Source organism: Spodoptera frugiperda, chromosome 8 (assembly GCF_023101765.2).
Source record: "Spodoptera frugiperda isolate SF20-4 chromosome 8, AGI-APGP_CSIRO_Sfru_2.0, whole genome shotgun sequence".
Lineage (NCBI taxonomy): Eukaryota > Metazoa > Arthropoda > Insecta > Lepidoptera > Noctuidae > Spodoptera > Spodoptera frugiperda.
The window spans coordinates 9984920-9999704 of record NC_064219.1 but is presented as its reverse complement, the minus strand read 5'-3'; the positions used below and the strand labels follow the sequence as shown (position 1 = coordinate 9999704).

Here is a 14785-nt window from a genome sequence, read left to right as displayed (position 1 = left end):
CTTTATCAATAGTATTTGCGACCTGACTTTTATTAGTTCTATTATTTATTAATTTATTTTACACTTTGTGTACGTCAAAACTATAGTGGACTTAATACAAATTTGGCATTATATCAACCATTATCATTATCTCATTTGTTGAAGGAATACTACATTATGAAGTTGAATAGAAAAGTGTTAGTTTTCCATTACTGTGTAATCTAAGTCCGTCCCTGTTACCTATCTATTTATCGATTCCCGGCCAGCAATCTGATATATTATGCGCTTACATTCGCCTGCGGAATTATCCGCATTCAGCGTCTATTGTTGCACTTTAATCGATTTCATGGAAACCAGGGAGATATGTATAGTATTTATTATCAAGTTTCTATAAACCTACTTATTGGACTTATTTTGAATCAACTGAAATCAGGGTTTACTCACGTAAATTAATGGAGAAAAGCTCTACTAATTTATTGCGTCGTGAAACCTACTGACGTCGCCGCGTCTGCACACGCTGCTCATGATAAAGAGTCGGAACGGAGCGTAGGAACGGGGTGGTTTTTAGTCAGTAAGAATCTGACACTCCCTGTCTCCTCACCCATGGCGGAAGAAGTAATTTGTCGATGATTCTCCCCCCAAAAAAACTAAACGATAATGACGATGATGGCATAATCTGAATCATCCTAGTCTGAATTTTTTAGTAGAAGCATATAATTTGGTTTTATATTTAACATTGCCCCACTCTAGGATTTTCTTCTATGTCGTTTATAAACATAGAAGTTCACATATACATGACACCCAGACACGAAACAACAATTTGTGGATCACACAAAGAATTGATCCATGCGCAATCTAACTCGCGACACGTTGCGCGGCAGCCAGCTGCTCAGCCACCGCGCCAATGTTTTTTATAATGATTTACCCGGAAATCAAGAACGTGATACATTATGCATTGTAGTAGCTGGTAGTTATGAAAACTGTTTTACTGACTATAACATAAAGAATTGTATAAAGCAATAAATCATACAACTAATTTAGAAACGTTAAAGAAAACTGAAGTGAAACTTCACAGTAGGTTTGTAGAAGTTTCAGCGCCCAAGTGCGAAATATGAAACTTACCTATTTTTATTTTATTTTCCATCTCCGAACAAAATGCAAGAACAGTTAGCTGCTAATGAGATAAAACTACGTTTTTTTCGATACTGATATTTTTAATGTTAGTCTAATGACTGCATCTTTAGTTCACTACAAAAATGTAAACACAAAGTATGGTATTGTATCCAGTATATGGCAATAGGCTCACCCCATATTACATGGGACTTATAACACAAATGGTGAAAAGTAGGTATACATTGTACATTGGCATTACGTGCACTTCTGCCTACCTCTTCGTGTACAAAAGACGTGGCAGACGAGAGAAGGTAAGGAATGCTTAAACATCAATGTATTATATATAAAATGTATAAAAAATAACCTCTATTCGCCAGTTATTTATTTTTTGATCACTTTATTTAGGCTAGCTGGCCTTCTCTATCAGTCAACTATAGGGCACTTATCAAATCATTCTTAAGACCTACACGTCTTTTTATTGGCTCCTGCACGCCTCACATCGCAACCTTCACAGAAAAACATCAATATTGTACCAATGAAAAGAAATATAGAATAAAAAAATATTGAACAAAAGAAATTAGTATGCGTTACGCTTTGTGGTTTATAAAAAAGGTACTATTTTCCCAAAGTGACCCCACAGCTGGTGAGCCGCGAACGCCGCCCGACCCGCGAACGACCCGCGACCCGTTCCCAGTCCCCATAAATATTCGTACAGAGTAAAAATGATTGGAATTCCTTTCTATATGCTTACACTAAAATTAAAGCTGTTACACTATTCTAACTGCCTCGTTGATCTAGTGATTGCAAGTACGACTGCTAGGTCAGGGGTTTTGGGTTTGATCGCCGGGTTAGGCAAAGAATGACTGGGCTTTTCTCGGTATAAAAAAACCCATTAATAACACGGTGCCTGGAATTGTGCCTAGTATAGGCTCATCTCCTATTACACGGGCCTTATATCACAAATGGTGAAAAGGGGGTGTACATTGTACAGTGGCATTACGTCCCGTAGTGTGCACCTCTGCCTACTCCTTCGGGGATAAAAGGCGTGACGATACAGTTACTCTATTTTTTACTTTTTGTATGCTGGAACAACAAACTGTAGTCGTGTTTCGAGGACGGGGACGTAGAAGTGTACTTAGTCCCGGGCACAACTCCAAACATTTTAATGAGATTTACAATCTTAAATCATAGGTACATCACGTTAATTATTATGTTATCGGCTTACTTACGTAACTGTTTGACGAGGAACTCAATAATAATACATCTCGTACTTCACTTCATTCAAGTTAACACATAGTTTTAGCCATTTTTTTGTTTTTTTGAGCAGGAAGAAATATTCTTGACTTCTCTCGCCTTGGGTGCGGCGAGAGGGAGTGTCAGACTCTTACTGACTAAAGACCACCCTGTTCCTTCTCTTGCTTTGAGTCCCAGGTAACCTGTTACGTTATCTGCAGATCGGGATGAGTCCTATATAATAGTGATACTATGGAGTAATTGCCATGACCAAAACTTCGAAAGTATTGGCAAAATTTTAAATCCTCCTAATTTCTCAATCTCAATTTTCGTAATAGTTTCTTATTATAATAGTTACTTTATACAACTTCTTCACCAATAAAAACAATCTAATTAACACAAAACTAAATAATCAACAAAAATAGATAATATTTTTAACTTTTCAAACTACACGACACAACAGCTGGAGTTGGTTGGAATATTCGCGTTAATTTATGAGTTGAAGCAGCCACTCCAAACTGCTGCAGCGACGACATGAAATGCTGTTGAGAGCCACGAGCCACGCTTTTACAATTATCGAACAATCCAGAATGAAGTTTAGATAGGTATCTAGTTTTTATTTTATAAAATAATTTGCTTGTAGATGTTTGGTGATATTTTTTTTTTACTTGGGTTTAGAAATTGGGTTTGATTTAGATGTTAAGTGGAGTTTTCTGTCTGGAGCTGCGGACTACCTAGCGGGTTTACCGGGGCTCCGGCTCGAAAAGAAGGAGCATGGTCTAACACTCCCTCTCGCCTCGTCCGAGGCGGGAGATGTCATTGGATGATTTTGCCACCTCAAATAAAAGTGGAGGTTCCTCACATTTCACTAATGCTACTAATCATCGTCTTCATCATAAACCTTTCGATATTTTGCAATTACTGTATCCTTGTGTGTGTAGATATCTTGTTTTGGGGAACACTATCTACATAGACAGGGATCCTCCACTGCCTTGAGGTCTCAGGGCAGGAGAACTGCACTAAGGCATTACACTACATGTATGATGTATACAATATAAATCCAAAATGACTGAAATGAATGTCATCCATTTAGTTTTAGCCACACGCAGTCGATTACGTTGAAAAATCACACGAAACACACCGCTGCACCGGCTCGATCAATTTGACTGATTCTATTTAGTTGCGTTAGTAATTGTCAGCGGGATAAATGAAAGAGGATTGCTGTCCAGCAAAACTAGAGCGATTTACTTGTCTATACTGATATAAACGAATCACAGAAAGTGTATACGCATTTTATTATATGAATGCGAAAGTTTTTAAGTGAGTAACTCAAGCTCAAGTAAAAGGCGTGACGATACTTAATAATATGATTTATCTTTTTAGATAATATTAACAAATGCAAATATGTTTGTAAGTGAGTGTGTATATTTGTTACTCAATTACGTCAAAACGACTGAAGTGGTTGAGTAGAAAACTTAAACGGGAGTAGATTATGTTCTGGAATAATACTTTTTTTTCTAACACAGTCGAAGCCGCCAACAGATTTGTATAGTTCAATAAATATGATTGATTTTTTTTTCATTTATTATTGGACAAGGTTTATATAAAAAAATGAAATAGCATCCATGCAAAGCCAGGCTATTTCACTAGCTAACAAAAAATATAAATAATGCCCTCTTATTTTCCAGCCTACAGATGTACGGGATGTTAAAAAAAATAATATAAAGTTGTTGTGGGTGTAATAAATCACACGAATAAAGTCCCTACCCGTGGCGTTTCTGTCTGATTTTCATGGGGATTAAGGTTAATCCCCATGAAAATACACCTGGTGTCTGCCCTGAGGTAGAATGAGAGGAAAAAATAGCACCATTGAATGATATTTGGCTGTGTGATATTTGGCTATATTGGCTTTCCAAAATGGGGTTATTGAGATGGAGGGTTTTTAATGTAAGAAAGAAAGAAGAAAGAAAGAAAAATCATTTATTCGGCACCGGGCACGATGCACCAAAACAAAACACAAAATAGAAGAAAAAAAAATGGTAAAATTAATTAATACATTTAAAAAAACACAAAAAAATGCACTACTTAATTATATAGAAAAAAAAAAATAAAAATAAAAACACATACAAACACACAACAGATAAAAGAAAAAAAAACAAGGTGGCAACGTGCCCAAGCCAAAAGGGTTGCCACCTCAGTATGAGCTGGGCACCGAAAGTACCCAGCACTGATTTTCAGTTGGCACCCTTTGCAGTGACCCACGGACGGAGACAACGCACAAAACAAAACAAAACACAAGTAATATAGTAAAATAAATTAACAGAATAAATAAACATAAAAATGAGAATATTAAAATAAACATACATACATATATTTTAAAATACATCTATAAATAAATAAAAATAAATGATAACAATTAAAAAGAACATAATAAAAGAAAAACATAATATTGTGGGTAGGTGTGTGATCGTAAGGTCACCCCGCAGCACGACACTTATTTGACTCCTACCCGTAAAAGTCGTAATGTCTTTGCTTGACACAGGAAACGAAATGAGTAGGCAGTACGTATGTACTAAGGGTGCTTTTCCATCACAGATACGCTATACCACCTTGCTGTGGATGTTTGGCTTCCACCATTCATATCGAAACGGGCTCAACTAAGGTATGTTTGTTCTATGAAAGATACGTGCTATTGCTATATTTGCATGCTAGTGCTTTGTATAGTTTCCCTCCTACCGATATATCGTATACTCGAGCTGCGTATCTTCGTCGCACAGCTACTTTACGGCGGCACATGTTACTTGCATCGCTACATAGCTTAGTATCAATGAAAACGGTCTGCTTTTCCACCAATGATGTACTATGGCACATGAAAAAAAATCCTAAATGATATCAAATTAATTAAATTAATAAATTTACCAAAACGAAACAGCATATTCAATCTTTCAATTGACTTCTCACTACCTCTCCGGCCTCCGTTACCAAAAAAATAATTCAAAAGCGAATTCAAAGATACTTTTACAAAACAAACTACGAGACCGTTTCATCTTTATTTATAACTGAAAAAGGCCGTTTTCAGGTGAAGTTTCAGCAAACAGTTTGTTCGCAATTTCGTTTCCATTAGTGGGGGGCGCTTTGTGCTTTTTCAGTGGAGCTGATGGCTTTTTAGATATTTATAGAAAGTTTTTCATTTTCAATCTTTATACTATGGAGGTAAGTTATTTTAGGGCTTTTGCAGTAGTAGTGTGTGATCTTTCTGTGATACGATTCTTATGATGCAAATGATAGAATTTACACATAGTTATATTCCGAGCAGGAATCGAGTCCGTGGGGTGTCTTTTTGAAAATCAGTTTCATGTCCACACCGCTGTGGTTAAAATTATGAAATAAAATAAAAACTTAACACCATTTTATTTTATTTATACACAATTAAATATTAAATAACTTAAGTTACACATTTTTCTACAACATACATAAACTCACCACCCATGCCTCACATAGGGGTAGGCAGAGATAAAGGAACGCCATTTACTACGAATCTTCCAAACCTCTTTCGCTTTTTCATAAGAATCCAACTGTTTTTTCATCACCCAAGTCAACCATTCTGTCTAAATCCAAATCAAATCTGGTATCTTCCATACTGATCGTAGAATTTATTCCAGAATTCCATTCTCTCAGGGAACGGTGTGGTTCCTACGGTTAAGTCTAAGTCTATATCTACATATTTAGGATTAGATTTTGTAGTGGATTCCCATTTGATTGGTAGCAGGTCTGTTTTGTTCGGTGTTGGGTTGCTGAAACGTAAAAGAAAACGTATATATAAATTAAAATGGAAAATGGATTAGCTTAATCACCCTATTAAAATTACTTAGTTTTACTGATGGACAGACTGACAGATTATTTTGTTGATTTTGGATGTGTATATGACATAATTATGTACAACTTCACGCCTTTATTATGTGAAGAATAATTAAAAAAATACGATTGAAGTATTCACCAAAGAGTAAATAGTAAATATATTATAGTAAATGAAGAGTTTTTAAGATAATTATTTATTATGTTACTCAGCCTACTCACGTAATAATTGGACAAGGAACTCGACTAGTAGCAGAGCGACAGTCGCTGCATCGTGTTTCGTGGATAGCTGCTCACGAATATCAGTCTCTCTCTAGCATGGCTTGAAACTAGTCAAGTTCCTTGTAAAATAATTACGCGAGTAAGCCTAAAACATAATTATTAATTTATTATGTCTCACTAAAGTTATATCTATATATTAATACGTGATGCAAAAACTTTGGACCGCTTTTTACGAAAATTGCGCGGATGTAGGAGCATAAAATTTGGTACACTTATAGTTTATGTGTAGGAGAAGTGCCTAACGCTAATATTTTTCAAAAATCATGCTTATAAAGTACATTAAATCAATAAATAAAACATTACACACACATGCATAGTATCTGATCGTATTTGACAATACGTCAAAATCGATAGACATTGCGATGATATTCTCACGTCTCATATGAATAGAGTTTTATAAAAGAGTTTGTTTGAGTTAAATAAAAATTATCCTTGAACGTATGTTAAGTGGTATTGTAAATTAAATCGTATATGGTTGAATTTCGACCACTAGGCGACCACTATACCTAATGCGCTCTAACAAGGTGCGGCTGACAGATTCAGTAACGTTTCGTATCACTCTTGAAAGTTGCTGCGATTTAAAAATTATGCCTTAATATTTTAGCTGTATCACATTCGTATTATGTTAAATCATTCGGATGCGTAGTTAATTAAATTAAAACCAACCGGAATGTTCTAGTATTCAATTAAAATCTAATGAAATGAAAAATAAAGTAAAGTGTTATGCGTATAACGTAAAGCCATAGTCGTGTTTAGTGATGGGATGTACGGCTACGATGGATAGGTAGTCGATGTTTTTTTTAGAATAAAAAACGAAAATCGTGCGTCGTTCAATTATCATTCTTAAAAAACCTTTAATTATGTGGGTAAATCCACTGTAGACGCGGCTCTCTCTGCCCAAACCACAGTGACATTATCTGAGCAGAAATATGTAGTAGGCATTTTTCTAGACATTTCCGGCGCCATTGATAATGCGTGGTGGTACTATTCCAACATATACAAACTAATATATCCTTGTTTTCTTCACGGTTCTGTAAAACTGTAACTCTGAAACACCTCAGGGCTCGGTCATAAAATATTTATTTTGACAAGTATATACACGTAGTTAGACTGCACAACTAAATAACACACACATTTAATAAAAAAATTCAAGAGAATTAAATGTATGCTGCGAGTATCGATAGCAATAAAAAAAGATTTTTCTAATGTCCATCCCTAAAGAGAGACGTCAACGTCATACTGGCATCTGTCAGCCGCACCTTGTTAGAGCGCATTAGGTATAGTTATAATAATTATAGAAGTCAAAAAATGTCTTTTTAAATTTAATACTGTTACATGAACTACAAATCTAAAGTTTAAGGCGTTGCTAATATCGCTTTTATAAATTACGTAACAATTTGAACATACCCATATTTCGCAAAATTGGTCCAAATCGTAATCATTCTGTCAACCATGATTTGATCTTGAGGATTTGTCTTTCCAAATATGTCGTAATAGAACAAATATCCAAGATCATCAGCATGTGTAGCTCCCTCAGCTGTGAAATTTTTCGTCAACTGGACCAAATTTCTACCACCACTGTACGAGAAAATATACCGATACAGCGAACTCGCACCAATATCCAACAAGAATTCCTGAGTTTTTTGCGTTGGATGTGAAAAATAAAAGTCCGACATGAATTTTAATACACCATCTTTAAGAGTATTCAAATTATCGTCTTTTATGTAGAAATCCTTTACGCTTCTCACAGCTTCTTCGGGCACAGGTCCTTTAAAATCAAATCCTAAGGATAAATGTCTACCAAAATCAAATCTTTTATAAAATTCATCATCAGCTGCATGTATGACAACAGCAGCTTCATTACTATTGTCGCCTAGTAAGATAGGGGTCGTTTCTACTTTACTTGACGATACAATATTCCCCATCTTTTCAGTTACAAAATTTTCAACTCCTTCAAACTTTTTCTCAACATATGGTACTGTTTTTGGGTTAATCTCACTTCTCACATTAACCCCATCATGTTGTAAATTGTTAACTGCATTGATAACTACAAGAGGATCGACAGTTGATAGATATTTCACAGCTTCAAGTTTATCTGTTGTATTAAATCCTAATTCTTTAGCTATTCTAATAGGTACTGTATAATCTACTTCACTCAACCAAAATCGGGCGTACACAGTCCCACTTTGTATTATCGCTTTCTCAAATAACTTCTCATAAGGTGAAAGTAGATGGAGATTGATAGAAATGCCACCAGCACTACAACCAAATGCTGTCACATTATTAGGATCACCACCAAACGCTTCTATATTTTCCCTGATCCATCTGAAAGCAAGCACTTGGTCCTTTAGACCCTGGTTGCCAGGTACTTCAGGGATGTCTAGATTCATGAAGCCGTATATACCAAGTCTATAGTTGATTCCTATAACAATGACGTCATGTTTCATGAATTCCTTTGGAGAACTTTTGCCTTTGTCATCAGCACTGCCATCAACGAAGCCACCTCCATGTATCCATACCATGACTGGTAAGAGGTTTTGGGAATTAGCTGTCTTTGGTACGTAGATGTTCATGACGAGGCTATCGAGTGTTCCCACGGCCTCATTGTCTTTTATTTGGGGACACAATTTTGACTCGTTTGCTTTGAAGGTTTCATTGAAGCCTGGGTGTGGTGTTGATGGCTGTAAGTTTAAATAATATAATTATTTATTGAGGTTAATGCATGAGATACAGCTGCAGTTGCATGTGAGTTTTAAAGTTAAGTAGATTTATCTCTAAACTCGTTTTTGCCGGCGACTTCGCTCGCGTTCCCCTGTGATAAAAAGTATCCTATCCCACAAGTCAGCTCATATCTTGTCTGTACATATACCAAATTTCATAAAAATCCGTTGAGTAGTTTCAGCGATTGATTGACAAACGCCCAAACAGACCCACTTTCACATTTATAAATAGAAGCGTGAATAGTTAGATAGTGAGATTTAACACCATTGCGCAATAAAATGTTAATAAATATTGTGCAATGATATTATTAAAGTATCTATCTAAAGCTAATTTTATGTACCCACAGAAACTTACCCCAAAAGGATTGTTCTCATCCACCACAGCATAAGGTACTCCTAAAAACTGAGCATGTCCATCTCCAAACTCCAATCCTTCAATCTCACCAAGTTTTGTTGACACTAACGGGGCCTTAGATACCCCTTGCACAACCCCACATAGCGTTAAAATCATTACTATAACCCACATATTTGAACCTTGCAAAATTTCACAGTAAATTAAGAAATTGGCCAATATTTTTATTAATAGGACTAACTATGATAGAAGATACGAAAAAATCTGTGTTTTGTACCACATTCACTAATCACTAGTTAAATAAATTAAAAGTTAGTTTATGTTATCTGTCAGTTAAGTTTATCAGACACTTATCCAGGACTTTTAAGCCTGGTTTTAAGTAATACGTTGTTACTAATACAGGTGTAAATGTTACTGGTTTGTATTTATGCCGGCTTGTGTTTAAAAAGAGGTTATCTTTTTATCTAGGTGTTGCTATCTCTGTTTTTACTGATAGGCTTGACAAGGATAGCATGATATTACTTTTCAGTCGCGATTATTTGAGTGAGTCTAGTGTTTATTTTTAATTGTTAGGGTTCAGTTGTTGAAGGTATTATATGTAGGTATACGTTTTTAGCTACGTATTGTTTGTCATTCACTTTAGAACTGTTCGTACCTCTTATTACTCCTTATATTACTTATTTAATGAAAAGGCGGAAAATATATTTTCGTCTCGGTGCTCCGGCTGGAAAAGCAAGAGCAGGAACGGGGTGGTTCTTAGTCAGTAAGAGTCTGATACTCTCTCCACTCGACTCTCGCCACGCCTATGGCGGGAGAAGTCATTGGATGATTTTCACCCCTCCAAAAAAATGGTACTAGCAATATACCATTTATATCAGCGAAGCCCATCTGTCATTAATTTGAATAGATAAATCGAAACGTACATTTTTATTGCTACGGAACTCGACTAAACTGTTGCCATGTGATTCACACATAATCAGTACTATGTCATTGACCACGTTAAGTTCTGCTTTTTGTCAAGCAGAGTGATCATCGGCATGTGTTTGTTTACAAGGTCGACTTTGAATAAGTAAATATGTTATGTCAAAGTACTTAAGAATAATTTGATTTTGATTGGTGAAGTATTTTTGATTGTTCGATTTTCGAAATTCTTCTAAGAAGTAAAAAAAAAGTTTGCAGCCTTGATACGTGTGTAGAGTCGACCATGTATTGTGTGAGTGTGGTGAATTAATATTATGCAATATTAAAGGCAAGAGGTTGTCTGCGATCCAGGTTCTTTGCTTAGGATATGTATTGTGAGGTCTTTTGCTTAGGATTTCCCTTCGTGAGAAAAATAAACTACTTAATTTAAACGGTTAGCCATGGTCAACCTGAACACCAAAGGCGTTACAAGTATGTTACCCGCCTTTTGGGGTTAGGAAGTTAAGCGTTGTTGTTGAAGATGGGAATAAAGATGGGTAATTGGGCCTCCGGTAACCTCACTCACACAACAAAATACAACGCAAGCATTTTTTCATCCCGGTTTTCTGCGACGCCGTGGTATTACTCCAGTCGAGCCGGGAATTCGTGCCGAAGCATGGCTCTCCCACACTTTAGAGTATTACATTATATTATCAAAATTCATTAAAAACACAATGACATAATTTTCGCTTATTATTTTAATTGTATGACTAGAATTATCTCTTTATTGTTCCTTGTACCATTTCTGATGTTTTCCATACAGTTTGTAGAATATATCCCAGAATGCCATTCGTGCATGAGCTGGTCTGCTCTTGATGGTGAAGTCGGCATCCATGTCTAGGTACGGCTGTGATGTCTTCGTGATTGGGGTCCAGGTGAATGGTAGCAGGTCCGTGGAAGTCGGCGTTGGGTTTCTAGAATTAAAGATAGGTATAAATTAATATGATCATAATCATTAGGGTATCGTCACGCCTTTTATCCTCGAAGGGGTAGGCAGAGGTGCACATTATGATACTTTTCACAATTTGTGTTATAAGTCCCAGTGTGGGTATATACCAGGCACAATTCCAGACTCCGTGCTACTACTGAGAAACGAGTCCTTATATAATGTTATGTTATCGGTTTACTCAGGTAACTGTTTAACGAGTAACTCGACTAGTTTGAGTAATAAATATGAGCCTATAAGCTTGAAACTATTCGACTTCTTTATCAAACAGTTACGTGAGTACCTAAGCCGATAACATAAAAATTAATTTAGTTTTCAGCATTCATTTTTACACTCAAATTAAACTCTAAGTAGCAATTTTGCCTAACCTCTTAAGAATTTGTAGGCGTGATACTATGTTCAATGATTCTAAGATAAAGTCCCTCTCAACGGGTCCTCGATATCAGATAAGCATGTCATGTTATCAAGTATCGGTGCAGAAGTCATATTTCACGTAGCGTAGACACTCCTGTGTGCCATGAATGATTTCACAATAATCTATTCTCAAGTGATAAGCATAAAGTATTGTTTTGTTTGTTTGTTTCGTGTCAAAATTCGTGACTAGCTACCGTACTCAGAGACATTTAATGATTAATTAACGATTTTGTTTCATAAATAAGTAGATTTTAAGGATTGGATTAAACGACAATAAAATGACTCTGAGTATTGCAGTAAAATTGTCTATCACCGCGGTTCTCGCAGCTCGGAGCGAAATTCAAGCTGCGGTAGCCGCCAAGTCAACACCTCCTGAGGATGCTCCGTGGAGGAGCGAAACATATGTCGAGTGGTATATTGCATGTTATGTGTGTGTTTTATGTTGCACCTCTGCTGCATGAGCATTTATTTGCAGACGGGAGGGCGGTGCTGCACACCGCATGTTAAAAGATACATACAGGAATTAAAACTAAAAATCTTATTGTATTGTTAGTACTCACCCATACTTTGCGAAATTCGTCCACAGGGTTGTAAGTCGAGTTTTAACTGACGCCTTTTCAGTATCCGATTGTTCTTCTGATTTCCCCAAAGTCGAGTCAAATAAATAACCTAATTCATCACCATGGCTTGCTTCACGGTATGAGAAAATAAACCGGTATACCTTGTCTGCACCACTGTCCAAGAGTTTCTCAGCCATCCTCTGTGTTGAATGACCAAAAATTAAATCTGTTCCAAAATCAATCAGTTCTTCCACAACCCTCTGTTCAATCTTTTCATCGCCAAAATAAAAACGTTTCGCATCGTCTATAGCTTCTTCGAAATCACTGTCAACATTAAATCCCATTTCAAATAAGGTCTTTATATCGAACGATTCGAAAAATTTCTCGTCTTGGTAAGCGTACTGGAAATAGAATTCCCTCGCAGTGTTTCCTATGATTATTGGAGTCCTACTCACTTTTGTGGATTTTGTATTCATTGGATGCTCTGTTATAAAATTCTCTACTCCTTCAAATTCCTTCTCAACACACGGTTTGGTGAGAGGTTGATCATTGCCAGATCCACTGGAAATTTTCAAGTCTTTCGCTACTTGCACTAGCAAATGTGGGTCAACGGTGGCAAGATATTTAAGAGCCTCATTTATATCAGAAGTAACAAAACCTAACTCCTCAGCAAGCCTTGAAGGTATAGTATTATTTGATTCTACCATCATCCAGTAACTTAGAGCTGGACCGCTTTGTATAATAGCCTGATCGAACAACTTCTCATTTAACGAGAACAAGTGCATATTAACGGACATACCACCAGCACTTTCACCAAATATGGTGATTTTGTTTGGATCTCCTCCAAACGCGGCTATGTTATCTCGAACCCATCTGAGAGCTAGTGTCTGGTCTTTGAGTCCTTGGTTGCCTGGTACTTCAGGTATGTCGAGGCACATAAAGCCGTAGATACCGAGTCTATAGTTGACAGCTACTACTATGACATCATGTTTGAGTAATGACACAGGTTCCTTGGCTTCGTCTCCATTGCTGCCTCCAATGAAAGCTCCGCCGTGTATCCATACCATTACAGGTAAAAGGTTTCGTGAGTTAGCAGTGCTTGGTACGTAGATATCGACAGTGAGGCAGTCGATAGTACCAACAGCGGCATTGCTGTTGAATTGTGTTTGTGGACATGACTTTGACTCGTATGCTTCAAATGTGTTTTCAAAGCCTTGGTGTGGCACGGAAGGCTGTGTACAAATAAATCGTATTGTTTAATGATAATATTTATATTTAATATCCAGATAATTCTAACATATGTAATTTGGTTTGAGATGTAATTATAATGAGATTTATATTTTAATTTATAGTTATATAAATGATTTTGAAATGAGATTACGTATTTGTTGAATTGCCTTGCATCCAATTTTACAATAATGTAATAACAAATATGTAATAAAAAATAAAAAAAAACATTAAAATATTAAAAATAAAATCATATAAATGAATAATTAGCTACTGTACTAACCAAACACAACACAAAGAACCACAAAGAATATAAAGAAAAAAACAACTTACTCCAAACGGATTATTAGCATCAACAACAGCGTATGGTATTCCTAAAAACTTGGCATATCCATCACCAAACTGTAGCCCTCTAATCAGACCTCCCTTGGTGGACACTAGAGGATCAAGTCTGGACGCTCCAAAGACCAGACCACATAGCGAAACCAACCAGATAGCAGACCACATAGCTAGATCGTGATATACCTACTAGTAGGTGAAGTAAGAATGCCTTCGTATTTATTCAAGAGTTCAAGATGGTATTTCCCATCGCAAGAGTTAAGATAAACGATAAACATGCCATCAATGTCGTTTTGTAGTGTGACGCGGTTCGGGTTTTTTGTGTAAATACAATATCAGTAGGTAAAGTGGCAAATCAAGTCATTTTGACTATAGATTTTACTTTTGTAATTGAGTTTAAAATGTAAGTACGTAGATAGTTTAGTATAGTAGCACTTAATGTCATTCATGGGTGTCACGTGATAAAAAGAAATATCTTAATAGATTCTGCTGTGTTTCACCGTGTGAGTACGTAAACAGAGGGCCAATCTTAATCGTGTCCAACCCTCAGAAAAGGCGATCGACCACACGGTTGATAGTGGTTGGGCGTGCAGCGTATGTAGAATTGCTTCGTGCGGGAGCACGAAGCAATTCTTTGTATGATCCGCAAATTGTTGTTGTATGTGAAATTGTATGTTTGTAAACGCAAAAATGAATATCTCACAACACAAGAGAAAAACCTAGTGTGGAGCGCAAAGTTTAAAAAAAAACTCACTTGAAACACTGGTACCTAATGTGAGTGTCCAGGAGTGGCGTTTATTGCTTA

At 36.4% G+C, this 14785-nt stretch overlaps 1 protein-coding gene across 1 annotated transcript; it reads right to left on the bottom strand.

The window, feature by feature from the left end:
• Nucleotides 1-5724: 5724 nt before the first annotated feature.
• Nucleotides 5725-14161, bottom strand: LOC118275740 (uncharacterized). Its single transcript, XM_050695669.1, has 6 exons — nucleotides 13975-14161; nucleotides 12415-13646; nucleotides 11222-11408; nucleotides 9538-9774; nucleotides 7870-9143; nucleotides 5725-6119 (listed from the first exon to the last, which is right to left on the bottom strand). Exons 1-6 carry the CDS (start codon nucleotides 14146-14148, stop codon nucleotides 5945-5947), a joined length of 3279 nt encoding a protein of 1092 aa, XP_050551626.1. The 5' UTR covers nucleotides 14149-14161; the 3' UTR covers nucleotides 5725-5944.
• Nucleotides 14162-14785: the final 624 nt, after the last annotated feature.